This window comes from Erythrolamprus reginae, chromosome 1 (genome assembly GCF_031021105.1).
Source record: "Erythrolamprus reginae isolate rEryReg1 chromosome 1, rEryReg1.hap1, whole genome shotgun sequence".
NCBI lineage: Eukaryota > Metazoa > Chordata > Lepidosauria > Squamata > Dipsadidae > Erythrolamprus > Erythrolamprus reginae.
The window spans coordinates 129,128,200-129,143,549 of NC_091950.1; the positions used below are offsets into that span (position 1 = coordinate 129,128,200).

Sequence of the window (15,350 nt, forward strand, 5' to 3'; positions counted from 1 at the left end):
CAACATGGTAAAACCATGCCATAGGAAAAAATATATGTATTTATGTGGGTGAGGGGGAAATCAGGTGATTGGAAAATTGAGTTTGGCACAGTATCAGTTCCAATCCGGATTAAACGAGTGAAGCCAGAGACAAAACTCTCAAGATATTTTCCCCCTTCTTTCTTCCTTTAGTTCCTTGATCTCGAACATTTATTTAAACTCTACAACACAAAGCAGTCTATTTTGGCAACAAATGGTATTTAAACATTCTTTTGATTATTCCTTTAAAACTGTAACTCAGCCCTAAGATGATGAAAGAGCTGAGTATGCAATTAAATAAATGTTGCACGGAGGGTTTGTTATTGTATAAACAAATCTAGGCCATGCAGTAAGTAACAATGGGAATTTACAATGTTTGCAAAGAGCAAGGAGACAAGGTGCTTACTGTGTTTTCCCTTGTAAAGAGAAAACGAACCCAAGAAAACAGGTGACTCTTCTTTTTCATTTAAAACAGAAGTGAAGTTGGGGTGGGATATACTTGAAAACAGGGTGGGTTCCACTTATCTTTGCCATTGGTTTGTACTGTGATGTTTTGCACGCCTGCTCTGTTCGTGCATACACACGTTCTCTCGTGCAATTTGGCTTTTGCGCATGCTTAGCTGGAGTCGGCCCGAAACACAGCTGAGGAGCTGATGAACTGTGCTTCAGGTGGAGGAATAAAGGTCAGTTTAAACCCGGGGGGTGGATGGGTGGGAGGGCCCTTTTACAAGCAGCAGAACAGGAAAAAAATTCAAAATAGTAAACAAAAATTCAATAAAAATTCCAAACAAAGGATGGCAGTGCCCACAGACCGGCACCAGTATCAGGTTGCTACCGGTACGGATAAGGACAGCGTACTGGTAGCGAACATTGAGCTGTGTGCGCAGCTTCGCTTCTGTTGCTGGCGTGTGCATACATCCCAGCGAGATTTTGCTTCTGCGCATGTGCAAAAAAAATCACTGAAATCTTTCTCTTGTGCGTACCCTCATGCAATTTTGCTTCCTGTGCATGTGCAGAAACAAAATCTCGTTGGGACGCACCCATGTGTCCGTAGAAGTAAAGCTGCATGCACTTTACTTCTACAGTAGTGGCAGAGTTGGGAATTGGCTCCTGACCTGTGACACCATCACCATTTCACCAGGGGGTCGCTAACAGTTCAGGCAATCTGGTCTTAACCTAGAGCAGGGGTCCCCAACCACCGGGCCGCGGACCAGTACCGGGCCGCGGGGCATGTTGCACCGGTCCGTGGAGTCAGCAGCTGCCGGCCCTCATGCCGCCACCCCCTCCCTCCAGCGCTTCGCCTCCCGCCGGGCAAGAGGCCTCGGGAGGCAGGTTCTGCCAGCCACAGGACAATGGATGGGACAGAGGGGCGGGAAGGACCGAGAGGCTCAAACCTCTTTTGGCTTCTGCCGTGGGGCGCTTTTGCGTTTTTGGCTGGGGGGAGGCAGGAGGGCCAGCCTGACCCCCTCTCTCCAGCGCTTAGCTCCCGCTGGGTAAGAGGGCTTGGGAGGCAGGTTCTGCCAGCCACAGGACGATGGCGGGAAAGAGGGGCGGGGAGGACCAGCACCCCCATGCTTAATCCCTCCCCCAACCCCGCCCCTTTCCGCCCCCACTGGGCCATAGAAAAATTGTCTTGCTGAAACTGGTCCCTGGTGGAAAAAACGTTGGGGACCACTGACCTAGAGGAACCAACCCCTGCTTGAGAGGGATGCTGATGCAGTCAAGAGTTTTTCCTATATAGGAAAATTTACAACCATAATTGACCCCCAAAATGTATGTTAAAGCGAGACAGCTGTTAAATGCATTTTTGCCCCATGTTACGACCTTTCTTGCCACATTTGTTAAGTTTGCAGTTTTTAAGTTAGTGACACAATGTTAAGTGAATCTGGCTTGGCTATTGATTTTGCTTGTTAGATGGTCACCAAAGGGGATCCGGATACTGCAACCAGGACACTGATTCCCTGGACACTGCAACCATCATAAACGTGACTCAGCTGCCAAGTGTCTGAATTTCGATCATCATATCAAGGGAATGCTGCAATGGTCGTAATTGTGAAAAATGATCAAAAGACACTTTCCAGTGCTGTTGTAACTTTAAAACAATTTACTTAATGAACTGTTTTATGACTCCCTGTATAATAACTATATTATATAGAAAATATGTGTCATGATTCTTTCTTCTTTTCCTCCCTCTATCTCTCCCCCCAAAGTTCCTTTGTCAAAACATTTCTCCAAATAAACCCCCAACGGCCAACATATTTTTGACTTGCAATGGATCCAATCAAGAAAGTATAATTTCTTGAAAATGATATTAAATGTAAGGGAAATCTGAGAAGTCATGCCTGGTTTGTTTCAATGGTAGAGTACAAGCATGTCAATATCTTTGGGACTACCTCCTGCCATATACCTCCCAGTGACCATAAGAGCCCATGGGGCTGTGCTTCTCCAGGTCCTGTCATCCAAACAATGGCAACTGGTGAGGCCATGGAGAAGGACTTTCTCTGTGGCAGTTCTGGTTCTCTGGAACCAACTGCCCCCCGGGGTAGATCCATACCCACCCCAACCTACTGGCCTTTCACAAAGCTGTAAAGACCTGGCTTTTCTGGCAGGCCTGGGGCCATTGACTGAATGAGATACCATTTAGATCTGGTCATGAGAGATATTGAGAGATATGTATGACTTTTACTAGGGTTTTGTAATTATTTTTTAAATTGTTCTTTTAAATATTGTTTTCATTTGTTGTAAGCCATCCAGAGTCCTTGAGGAGTAGGGCGGCATATAAGATAGATAGATAGATAGATAGATAGATAGATAGATAGATAGATAGATAGATAGATGATAGACAGACAGACAGACAGATTGCATTATTAAATTATATATTCAATTTATATCCATCTACAAGTTCAAAAGAAGACTCATGCCAATAGGAGGTAGCAATGTAATATAAACGAACAAGGCAATATGAAAACTTTTAGAAGGGCAATTATTTATGTTTGTTTATTATTTGTATTTACATGCCGCTCACATGCCGCTCACTCCAAAAAGACTCAGGGCTGCTAATAGTCACAAATATTAAAAACAGTAAAAAAACAGTAAAAAAATCCTACAGTAATAAAACACTATAAAACAATACAACCCATAATCTATATTATGCTCACCTATTCTAAAATTAAATGTAATATAAATATTATTTAAATAATACTGTTTTTCCCCCTACAACTCTTAGTCCAAAGTGACGGAATTAGCTTGTAAGTCACATTGACTTTTAATCTGCTTCTGATCAAAGATCAGAATGAAAGGATCTGTAGACCTGATGGATTAGGTGGAAGATGAAGTGGTCCGATTCAGAACGTGCATGTATTCTGTCAATATTTGTGGTGTAGAGATGGATGTGGTAGCAGGCGCAAAGCAATTTTGATGTCCCCAGATGTCTCTTGTTTGCTTGAGTTTGAAAATTCACTAGTTTTTGTCCCAATAGTTATTTATTTTTCCTAATAACCTCCTTACCTTTCGTGGAGTGTGTATACTACCCCAAAATATGAAACTTTTTTTCAGGAATATGTGTTTTCAAGTTCAGTCATTTCATGTGGATTTGGGGATTTCTTGGAGAGTCAGATCTCTACAGACATGAAGAGAACTAGGATGCTAAAATTCAAGATTTTAACTTCCTTTCTCACCAAGTATTTATCTATCAAAGATGCTTTAAGTCAGGAGTCTCCAACCTTGGCCACTTTAAGACCTGTGGACTTGAATTCCCAGAATAAAGTTTTTGGGGTTTGGGGAAGAAACCACAGTCAGGTAGTGCATTCCAGGTATTGATCACTTTATTGCTGAAGTCATATTTTCTGCAGTCAAGTTTGGAGTGGTTTACATTTAGTTTGAATCTATTATGTGCTCATGTATAGCTGCAGTTAAAGGTGAAGTAGTCATTAATAGGAAGGACATTTTGGTATATGATTTTATGAACTACATTTAGATCGCAGGCCACCTAGTTGTAAATTGTCTAATCCCAGTATTTCAAGTCTGGTATATGCTATGCGGGTTCCAGACAGGTGAGCTGTATTCCAAAAAGCAACAGGAAGAGCCTAATTTTGGAGTCTAGGGGAAGAAGGTTGAAAGTTCCTGAGTAGTAGATGCTTGGAACAAACTTCCAACAGATGTGGTTGGTAAATCCACAGTAACTGTAAAGCCGGGGTGGTGCAGCAGCTAGAGTGCTGTACTGCAGGCCACTGAAACTGACTGGTTCAAATCTCATCACAGGCTCAAGGTTGACTCAGCCCTCCATCCTTCCAAGGTGGGTAAAATGAGGACCCGGATTGTGGGGGCAATATGCTGGCTTTGTTGAAAAGTGCTATTGCTAACATGTTGTAAGCTGCCATGAGTCCAAGGAGAAGGGTGGCATAAAAATTGAAGGAATGAATTAATTAATTAATAAATAAACTAAATTTAAACATGCCTGGGATAAACATATATCCACCCTAAGATAAAATACAGGAAATAGTATAAGGACAGACTAGATGGACCATGAGGTCTTTTTCTGTCTATGTTTCCTGCAGCAAAAAAAGGCACGGGACCAAAGCAGACACCGCTCGCTTCCCAAGCGCACAACTTTTCAGATGGCTTGGTATGCAAGCGAAGCAATCACGCCCAGACCCCGACCAGGTTGCATTGGGATGCAAATGAGCCGGAGCGCGTGCTCCCTCGCCAGGAAAGAGGGATTGTTTATGGAACCTCCGCCAGAGCCACGCGCCGGGCGCACGAAGTTGCCAAAGCGAGCTTTCCCATTGGGTGGGGGGAGGCGGCCGGGGAGCCAAGCGGGCGGCGGGAATGGCGTGCGTGTGTGGCGCACAGCGCGTCGCGTGCTGCTCCCGGGGCCCCGCGAGCGGCGGCAGCAGCAGCGCGTGTTGATAAGGGGCCGAGTAAGCCAGGACCTCGCAGCAGAGGCGCTTTGACAAGAGCGCGAGGAGGAAGCCTGCAAAGGGAGGAGCAAGGAAGCCGCCTTCCTCCCCAAGCGCAGCTAAGGAGTCCTTTGCACTGGTTGCGCGAACCCAACTTTTGACATCTTTAAGAAGCGGCGTGCTCATTTTTTAAAATTATTTTTTTTTACAGCCACCGATTTTGGGGCAACGAACTCGAGCTTTTCCCCAAGTGCACCTGCAACCAAGGACCGACACCGGGGTAGATGCTCCAACGATGAACGGCGGGGCTTTAGGAACAACCATGCAACCCGCAGCCCACGCGGTTTGCAAAAGTTACTCGTTGCACAGTTACAATAGCGGCGGCTCTTTGGGGATCAAGGTGCATGGCGGACAGAGCGTGGCGTCCTCTTCGTCCGGGATGCCCCAGCCGTGGGGGGTCGCCACGGGCTGCCCCGGCCAGGTTCAACCGTCCAACCCGACCGCGCGCTGCAAAGGTTCCAAGCGGCGCTCGAGCTCGCCGGAGCTGCTGCGCTGCAAGAGGCGCTTAGCCTTCCCGGGTTTGACGGCGCAACAAGGCGGGGGCGGCGCGGCGGCCGTGGCGCGGCGCAACGAGCGGGAGAGGAACCGCGTCAAGCTGGTAAACCTGGGCTTCCAGACCTTGCGGCAGCACGTGCCCAACGGCGCTGCCGCCAAGAAGATGAGCAAAGTGGAGACCCTCCGCTCCGCCGTGGAGTACATCCAAGCCTTGCAGCAGTTGCTGGACGAGCACGACACCGTCGGCGGCGCCTTCCAGGACGGGCTCTTGCAGGCCGGCCGCGACGGTACCTCCGCCGCTTGTGTCGGCGGCGGCGGCGGCGGCAGCGGTAGCAGCTCGTATTCCTCCGCCTCGCCCTCTTTTGACGGCCGCGAAGGCAGCTCCGTACCGGGTTCCCCGCATTCGGCTTACTCGTCGGACGAGAGCGGCTACGAGGGGGCGCTCAGCCCTGAGGAACAGGAGCTGCTCGATTTCACCAGTTGGTTCGGGAGCTGCTGAGCGTGGACGGTAAGAACACCCGGCAGGCTGATATCTGAGGAAGCGCGCTAGGATTGCGCGCGTTGTTGTTTTTTACCTCAGAATTTCTCTCCGTCGTTACATTTTTACATATCCCACTGCAAAACTTTTTGGGGGTGGGAGGGCAGAGGGGGATTCCATATTCCCAGGTAATGCATTCTGGTTCATTAATAGCAATAGCATTTAGACTTATATACCGCTTCATAGTGCCTTTACAGCCCTTTCTAAGCGGTTTACAGAATCAGCATATTTTCCCCAACAATCTGGGTCCTCGTTTTATCCACCTTGGAAGGCTGAGGCAACCTTGAGCTGGTGATGAGATTTGTTGAACTACAGCTAGCAGTTAGCTGAGTCACCTCGAGAAAGGCGGCAAAGAAATCTAATAAATAAGTAAGTAAGTAAGTAGCCTGCAATGCTTCACTTTGAGAAGGAAGGAAGGAAGAAAGGGAAGAAAGAAAGGAAAGAAAGAGCCAAGGTGATCCTGAGCCTCCTATTGGATTGGATTTTTTTGGATGGCATTGCGCGCCGCAGGCTGGCTCACCAGCCCACAAGGCAGATGCAATTGAAAAAAACACAAAAATTGGTGAGAATTCTGCTCTGCAAAGATTTTAGGGATAGCATCTGGCTAACTCCCAGACAGGAATGCTAACATGTCTCTTGAAGGTTGCAAATTACTTGGCTTTCCTTGCAAGCGCCTCTTGTCCCAACTTTGCAAAAACGAAAGTCCTTTTCAAATGCAAGAAGGTTACTGGGTCAGCAGGCACACTTAGAGAACAGGAGAGCTCATGGCTTAGTTAATTTGGGAGTGTTCTTCTATTTCTGAGGGTTTGACAGGGGAGGCCGCAATGCTTTGACGTTGGACCTAATTGATGGCAGGCATTTAGTTTTTGGTGCTCTCCAGTAAGATATATTGCACAGTGTGAAATAAATTTTGTGTTCCTGAATTTTCATTTGCAAAAGTTTTTGTCCACCTAAGGTTTCCTGCTGGAAAAAAACAACAACATTGATAAGAATAGGTACTTCATATTTACGCACCAGATAGAACATAGAGTAAGGAATGAAGAAATCGAATGGACAAGGCCCATATGAGATTCTTCAGAATTTTGTTCATTGGATTGCAATTTGCGCAAAAGGAAATTTTCATGCAAAGACTGCTGTTGTTTCCCTTTTTCTATCAACAACTCAGCCCCCCTCTTCTTAAAGAAAACAGAAGGAAGGTAGATTTATAGACTGCTCTCCCTGTAGAAATGGGGGTAGATATTGAAAACAACTTATGGACAAAACAATACTTGAATGTGTAGGCATGCTAGACAGTAAATTTCTTTATAGCAGAGTTTGGTAGTTGGGCACAATGCTTCCATTAGTCTGGCTTTGGGATCCGGAGAAAGCCTTGGGAAGCTCTTTCGATCTTTTCTTGTCAGTCACATGATCCTAATGGCTTTTCTGTTTTCTTTTATAGGAATACTGAAAGCAACACTGTAGAACCTCAGTACCTCATTGTCCCAGGCTCCGATGCAGCAGAAGAGCACCAGGAACACCCTGTTTTAACATGCACCTAACTCTCTTCAAGCCTCATTGCAAAGGATGTTGGACAGTCAGATCTTTCTAACTACCTTCTCTAGGTGTTTGTTTATGAAACAAAAGACTGGTGGTTTTGATTATTTTTTTTTAAAAAAAGTGCAATTATGTAAATACATTTTAGGGGGCCATGGTTTTAATCTGCTGTTGTACAGCAGTTTGTGGTACTCTCTGACTCTTGAACAACCAATGAAAAGGCTTCTCTGAATCTATTGGCAGCTGGAGATCTGTTGGGCTTCCAACGTAATGTCTGTCAACTTTTTATAAGGGCAGGGGTAAAATAATGAAAACTTGATGCTTCCTTTTTTTTCTGAATGGGAAGGGAGCTCTTGGAACGTCAGAATTAGACTATATGTGTAACTTGAGCTGCCTATGGGAACAAATATGAAGACTTATTTTTGTGCAAGTCTCCTTAATGCAAGAGGAAAAATTTATAGAAATTTGCTTATTAACTCTATCAGCTAGAAAGAATGAGAACTTACCCAACCTAGACAAATTTCTTAGCCTTTTGTACTAAGGAAACATAGAGCTGTTTATCTTAAATGTGTTGAGGATGTTGTTTGTTTGTTTATTTTGGGTCTGGTGTGAAGGTTCATTTATCTAAAAAACAAACTGAAGTTTTATTTTTAATGTATTGAAGGTATTTTTATATGCACTTGCTAGATTTATTGACTTGCATATATGCAGTTTTTAAAGAGTATCATATTTTATGTAAATCAACTTTATAAATAAAATCTATTTATAATAACCTATGCTTCCACAAATGTCATCTTCTGTTTTCAGGGTTTGTAAGGCTATGGAGAAAAGCTTTCTATGTTTCAGTTAATACAATTGCTGAATAGGTAACTAGACTGTTTATATTATATTATGTATTTTCAGTGCTGACAGATCAAACTATTACTTCACATACAGAAATGACAAAATAAGTCTACTGAAAATGATAGCTTTTTCACAATCTAGGATTTAAATATCTTTACTCATGTTACCAATGGAATGAATTCTTTCATTTCTCAACACATTATTTAAACTACTAGTAGTGATATTACACTAAATCATAATTTGCTTAGTTTGGGCTTAAGGCTAACATGTGGATCAGGCTCCTGCACCTTGTGAATCATGATTTATGGCTTAGCATAGGCGAACCAGGACATTATGCATTGCCTTAAAAACCTGACTAAAGCAAACTAATGTAATCTCATCCATTGAGTTTTAAAAGGAATCCAAGAATAGACACATAAAAGTTGCTGGCTGGCTGATTTGGGCCACACACACACACTCAATCTAACTCACATCACAATTTTTATTGTGGGAAAACAGGAAGGAATATAGTACTAGGTGTATTCATCTCCTTTATTTATAAAAATAAAAAAAGATTTTTTAAAAATAAAAAAATAACAAAGCCATTGGGTTAACCAAAAATAATTTGGGGTTTACTTTGTGTGCACAACAGAATGTAGTTTGTAACTGAATTGGATAATCTTTCTTCATTTTTAATTAAACCACAGGGAACGGCCTAAGTAATAGTTGTGGTTTTGGGTGGCAATCAAATAAAGACTGGTGTGATCACTTCATGTTGGGTTACATGCTATTTTGCTGCTGTGGTATGCTCAGGGTATGTTCTATTAAAATTAGTTAAGCAGGTATGTCAGAATTTGCTTCATTTGTAAAGAGGAAACCATAAAGGACTGATCAATATCTGTTCCATATTTATCCTCAGATTATTTAGAACTATTTCAAAGATATGCCTGGATTTTCAGTGTGACAAGTATCTTTGGAGCTCCTTTTGAGTATTTCAAAATTTCTCAGTTTATAAAATTTATTTTAATGAAAGAAAAGAAATGTTGATGGGGAAAAGAGAGTTTGCTAAATTATTTTAACAGATAATTTGTTGTTTGGAAATGTGGATTTCTTCCAAGGTTGGAGGAAACATAACAGCACCATTGTGATAAAGCTGTGCTCTATGCTTCGGGACATTGTAAAGTATGAAAGGGGTGGAGTTTGTATCATGACAGTATGATGCTGACTTAGTTGTTTTGGTGAAACTCTTTGATCCTGCAAACGCCTCTGCTTGGAAACAAAAATCTGAGTCTTGAGTGCAGAATGAGAAAATAACATAGATTTTTGGTTTTTCAAAAAAAAAAATATCAGTGCTCCCCTTTTTAGCCACCAACCTTTTACTAATTTTAAGTTATTTGTATATTAGAATAGTGGAAATATTCCATGGAATTAAGGATACTTGGCAATGTATTAGTATTAGTGATTATTCCTAAATAGCTGAACTTCACTTTTAATTTAAATACAGTGTTCAGGTTTATAAAAAAAATAATACAGTGATGTATTATGTGAGGAGTAGGGAATATGCTTTAAAAAAACTAATATAATGTATGCTGAACCTGTATAGTTCAAATTGTTATACTAAGTGGATTTTTTTTGTTAGTGTGCACAACCTGCATGTCTTTTGAGTCTTGAACAAAAAATATTTATTTGGTTCACAGGTTCTTCTGTCCAAAGGTTTTTTAAAAAATATACTTGTGAAATAACTTCATTATAAAACAGAAGACGGGCATAGATTGGTTTTGCTGATAGGAACAGAAAAAGCTGTAATTCATTATTCTATGGGTTAAGTATACAATAAAAAAAGAATATCTGCAAGAGAGAAAGAGGCAATGGGGCTTCTCTCATCAGCATATAGGGCTGGAAGCCTTGGAAATTAGAATCAACCTTTTACCCATATTAACAAGAGTCAGGCCTGTGACATCCCTCTTCAAATGGAATTTATCTAAGAATGTGTATGTGGGGTTTTTCAGGGAGGGTAGCACCTCTGGTTTAGGGGCATGTGTCCTTTTACCGCAGCTCATTTTAGGACAGCTCGTTCACCTTTGGTCCCTACCTGAGACTCAGCTCTCACCTGTAGCTCCAAGTAGCTGTAGTATGTGCAGTGAAAGATGGCCTGGTCAACCACTGCGCCTAGCCCATCTCCAACTGTGAAAACTCTTGTCCTGCTACTGGAGCAACTGGGAAGCTACTGGGAAGAGATTGAGGCTGACTATGCGCCTCCCCCTCACTTTAATTCAATTCACGCACAAGTCTTGACACCACCACCCCAATTCCCACTAAGGTCCTTTTCGAACACGATGGACAAACATCATCACCTAAGAATGTAAGGATTAATGGTATGCCTCTTCAAGTGGCTGTTATTTGCACCACATGCTATTCATGGACTAGTTTCACTTGCGCTAAGTCACGGTTTAACTGATTTAAAAATTAAGCTTCAGTATAGAATTCTGTTATAATAAATTGATTACATGTGAAACATGACTATCTGTCGTCATATACTGGCGAAAGCTCAATCAACCGAACAAATTACAGTATATTCAATGGAAAGTATGAACCCAGTCATTATAGAGAGTGGACATTATAAAGACCTCAAGGATGGAGGAGGAAAGAGCTTTGAGCCGTGCCTATAAAATTATTAATACCCTGCTCAGGAAGTTGTCTTACAACACAGCCTTTGCTGAAAGCAAACAGCAACAACTCATTAATGCTGCTGTTACTTTTACTGACTTATTATAACTGACAGGAAGAAAAAAAATTGCAGAGAAAATGCCTTTAGCCAACAGAAAGGGGATTACAGGATGAAGAAAAGTTTTTATATATTGTCATTTTTTTGAGCCTCCCTGTCCTTCGGGGGAAAAGTAGAGGCGTAGTTCTTTTTTAATTCCATGTTGTTGTTGTTGTTCGTCCATTGTTTTAGATGAAGACCTTGACACCATGTGTTATTTTAAATCACGTTAAGACTAGATATGGTGTATCCAAGGATGACTGATCAGGCGAATTCTGGCATAAAATGTTCTTGCTCGTGGTAGACATGTATAGGCACTGCAATTGTAATAATGGTCCAGGTCTTATGCAGCTCACGCTTACGTTGTGTTTTAGCAGTGTGCCTTGCTTCATAAGCTTGGCAGCCCTTGTAGATGAAGCCATGCCAGGTAGGGCAGTTTTGTGCCAGAATTTCCCGGGTGGCCATGTCTATATCAAATGACTTCAGGGAGACCTTTCACGTGTCTTTGAATGGTTTCTTCTGCTTCCAGCAGAGTTCCACTCCAAAAGAGCTGCTTGAATATCCACTCTACTGTAAATAAAACTTCAGTGTCTGGTACTTTCTCTTGCTATCCGATGGCAAAGTGAAGTCATGTGGAAGAATTCAGAGAAGAACAGTAAGTATAGTAAGAACCGCCTGCTACCGCACGAATCCCAGCGACCGATAAGGTCCCACAAAGTTGGCCTTCTCTGGGTCCCGTCGACTAAACAATGTCGTTTGGCGGGCCCTAGGGGAAGAGCCTTCTCTGTGGCGGCCCCGGCCCTCTGGAACCAACTCCCCCCGGAGATTAGAACTGCCCCCACCCTCCCTGTCTTTAGTAAACTACTCAAGACTCATTTATACCGCCAGGCATGGGGGAGTTGAGATAGCTCTTCCCCCTAGGCCATTACAAGTTATGCATGGTATGTTTGTGTGTATGTTTGGTTTTATAATAGGGGTTTTTAGTTGTTTTTATTATTGGATTGTATATGAGTCTTCGGAGAGGGGCGGCATACAAATCTAATAAATTATTAAATTATTATTATGATGTGTTTATTATTAACCGTCCCGAGTCTGCGGAGAGGGGCGGCATACAAATCCAATAAATTCTTATTCTTATTCTTATTCTTATTCTTATTCTTACCTCTACTTACGAACTTAAGTCGTTCCGTGACCAGGTTCTTAAGTAGAAAAGTTTGTAAGAAGAAGCAATTTTTCCCATAGGAATCAATGTAAAAGCGAATAATGTGTGCGATTGGGGAAACCACAGGGAGGGCGGAGGCCCTGTTTCCTCCCAGGAGATTCCTAGAGAGGCCCCATGGAGGCTTCTCCCTGCCTTTTCTGGCCCTGTTTCCTCCCAGGAGATTCCCAGAGAGGCCCCACAGAGGCTTCTCCCCGCCTTTTCCCGGTACAGTGTCAGAGGCTCGAGTTTGTAAGTGGAAAATGGTTCTTGAGAAGAGGCAAAAAATCTTGAACACCCGGTTCTATAAAGTTTGTAAGTAGAGGCGTTCTTAGGTAGAGATACCACTGTACAAGAGCTTGTAAGTTTTCAGCTTTGTCACTAAGCTGATTCCCTCATGTTCCCACATGATGCAGGGCAGTCTACTGATTGTCTTTGCTATTACACAGTTAACTTCTGCAACAATAGTTATAAGCTCAGGAGAGGGCACTGGCAAGGTAAATTGGTCCATTGGCTGTAATTAATGCAGTGATGGGCTCCTACAGGAATGGTCAGGAACGCAGTACCGGTAGCAAAATTTGGAGCTCCACCCCAGAGCACCCAATTTGCACTGAAAGAGGTTGAAACAAAATGCATAAGCCACGCCCACGGTGTGGTAGCAAAAATTTTGGTAGCCCATCACTGAGTTAATGTTACTGTGCACAGTGCATGAGGAGCAAGTTGGGACGTGACTTCAGTCTTGAGTGTTATAGTAAGTTATCACAAGCTGTGGAGAATTTATTGGTACTGATTTGCATCTCTGGCTCTGAGCAAGCATTCAAGCCACAGTCCTCAGCAAAGAGGCCGTCTCTCAGAACTGTCTCCTTCACTTTAATAGCTTGAAGATTCCTCAAGTTGAAGAGATTCTTATGCACTCTATATGTCAGCATGATTCCTGCCTCACTTTCAGGAAGGCATTATTCAATATGGCGGTAAACAGTGGGCTGAACCATGTGGGCGCAAGCACCCAATCCTGTTTGATGCTATTAATGAGTACAAATTTCTTAAGACGATTCCCCCTCATCCAGCACCCATCATGCCATCATAGAACTATCACATCATCTGAATGAATGGCAGCTAATCTTCAGCATGATCCTTCACAAGCCTTGTAACAGGGTCAAAGGATTTTGTGAATAAAAAAAAGATGTAAAGTTCTCAGTTCTGCTTGTGATACTTCTGAAAATGTGCAGCAAAAATCATCAGTAGTTACGTTTGTTCGTTCACTCACTCACTCACTCACTCACTCACTCACTCACTCACTCACTCACTCACTCACTCATTCATTCATTCATTCATTCATTCATTCAACTTCCAGGCCGCCCAATCCCAATGGGACTCAGTTACCTTTATGGAAGTCACACTATGAGTTTGGCAGGAGGCCCATTCCTAGATGAGTGACCAAATGATTTTGCAAAACTCATGCAAAGTTGCTGTTGAAAGAAGAGCAGCGAGATTTTTCAGTAGTTTACACATACTTGTTCATTAATATGCATCTTTAAGTTCCTGAAGAATGGCTCCTTGCTTCCAGAAAGTTTGAAGCAGGGTTCTCCAACCTTGGCAACTTTAAGACTTGTGGACTTCAACTCCCAGAGTTCCTCAGCCAGCTAAGTCTTAAAGTTGCCACGTTTGGAGACACCTGGTCTGGAGCAATTTGGTCACTTTATAAGTAGAGGACCACTATTTTTGTAGATCTCAAGTATGGCATCTGCCCTGGAACTTTGCCACTGAATAGCGACAGAGCTTCAGGGAAGATGCCATACCTGCAGAGATCTACAAAGCTAGGGATCTGTAACATCAGCTACTACAAGCTACTATCTATACAAAGCTGTTGATGTTGACCTGGGGAATGCTGTCTATTAACTCATCATTAATAGATGATGGTTGAGGATGCTTTTAAGTGTTTAATCCATTTCTGTAGAATCTCAGACTTCTCTGTAATAAAAATTGTAACTTCTGTACTCAGGAGGGGGGAACTCTGGAAAACTAAGATCCAGGACCCTAGTTAGTGTTAATGGGATTTCCAGAACTGTTCTAAGTCATTACTGCCTGTATCCCTGTATTTTGTCTGCTTTGGCACTCAGGCAGGCATCTTGCATTTTAACGGGTTTATTCTAGATCAGGGGTCACCAAAAACTTGGACTTCAGGAACCACTAAATTCATAATTTTAAATCCGATGGACAATTGATGTGAATTTTTAAAAAGATAAATAGTATTTAGTGCAATATAAAAAAGGGAAATAATTTTTTTGTGGATCAACAAAATTTTCTCATGGACCATCAACACCATGCAACACTGGTTGGTGACTACTGTTCTAAACAGTGGTCTAGCAAGTAGTGGTAAAAGCATTTTTCTTGGCAACTGATGAAAAGCTATTCTGAGGAACATGATGAAGGTGGTGCTTTTCAACAAGTAGAGCCGCTATCTCCTAGTCATCAGACTTGTCATGCTGCTAATGGGTAGAAGGTCTTAGCAGTGCAGATGAATGGACAGCATTCCTGAAGTGTGTCCAGTGTCCTCAGCACTTTCAACAAGGTATAGGTCACCAAGCTTTTTTTTAAAGTTGTCAGCCAGTGCTGAAGTTATGCTACAGTTCTTCAATCTGCCACACCGATTCTTTGGCTTTGCTTCATTGTAGTTGCCTCTTGGATATAATGCGGAGTTTCCTTTTGGAGACAATGTGAGCCTGTGATCTTTTTAACAGTCAACACCACACTTGGTCTTGGTCACTGTGACATCCTGCTTTTCTTCTTTCCTGCCAGTGACATAGTCAATAAGATGCTTAGAACAGAAGTGCATACAGGAAGTCTTGTTTCAGATAGTCAGGCAGTAAGTAGTGTTGGTGATGAGAAGGTAGTGTTCTGCACAGGTCTATAGTAAAAGTAGGCTGTTACTGTTACATTGAGAGCATATGCACCAATGACAAATTCCTTGTGGGTCCAATCACATTTGGCCAATAAAGAATTTAATTCTATCCCATCCCATCC

At 42.7% G+C, this 15,350-nt stretch overlaps 1 protein-coding gene across 1 annotated transcript; it reads left to right on the forward strand.

The window, feature by feature from the left end:
- The first annotated feature begins 407 nt into the window (after positions 1-407).
- Positions 408-8,314, forward strand: ASCL2 (achaete-scute family bHLH transcription factor 2). The gene is made up of 3 exons (XM_070735642.1): positions 408-466; positions 5,128-5,979; positions 7,448-8,314. The coding sequence occupies exon 2, from the start codon at positions 5,212-5,214 to the stop codon at positions 5,968-5,970; it is 759 nt and encodes a 252-aa protein (XP_070591743.1). The 5' UTR covers positions 408-466; positions 5,128-5,211; the 3' UTR covers positions 5,971-5,979; positions 7,448-8,314.
- Positions 8,315-15,350: the final 7,036 nt, after the last annotated feature.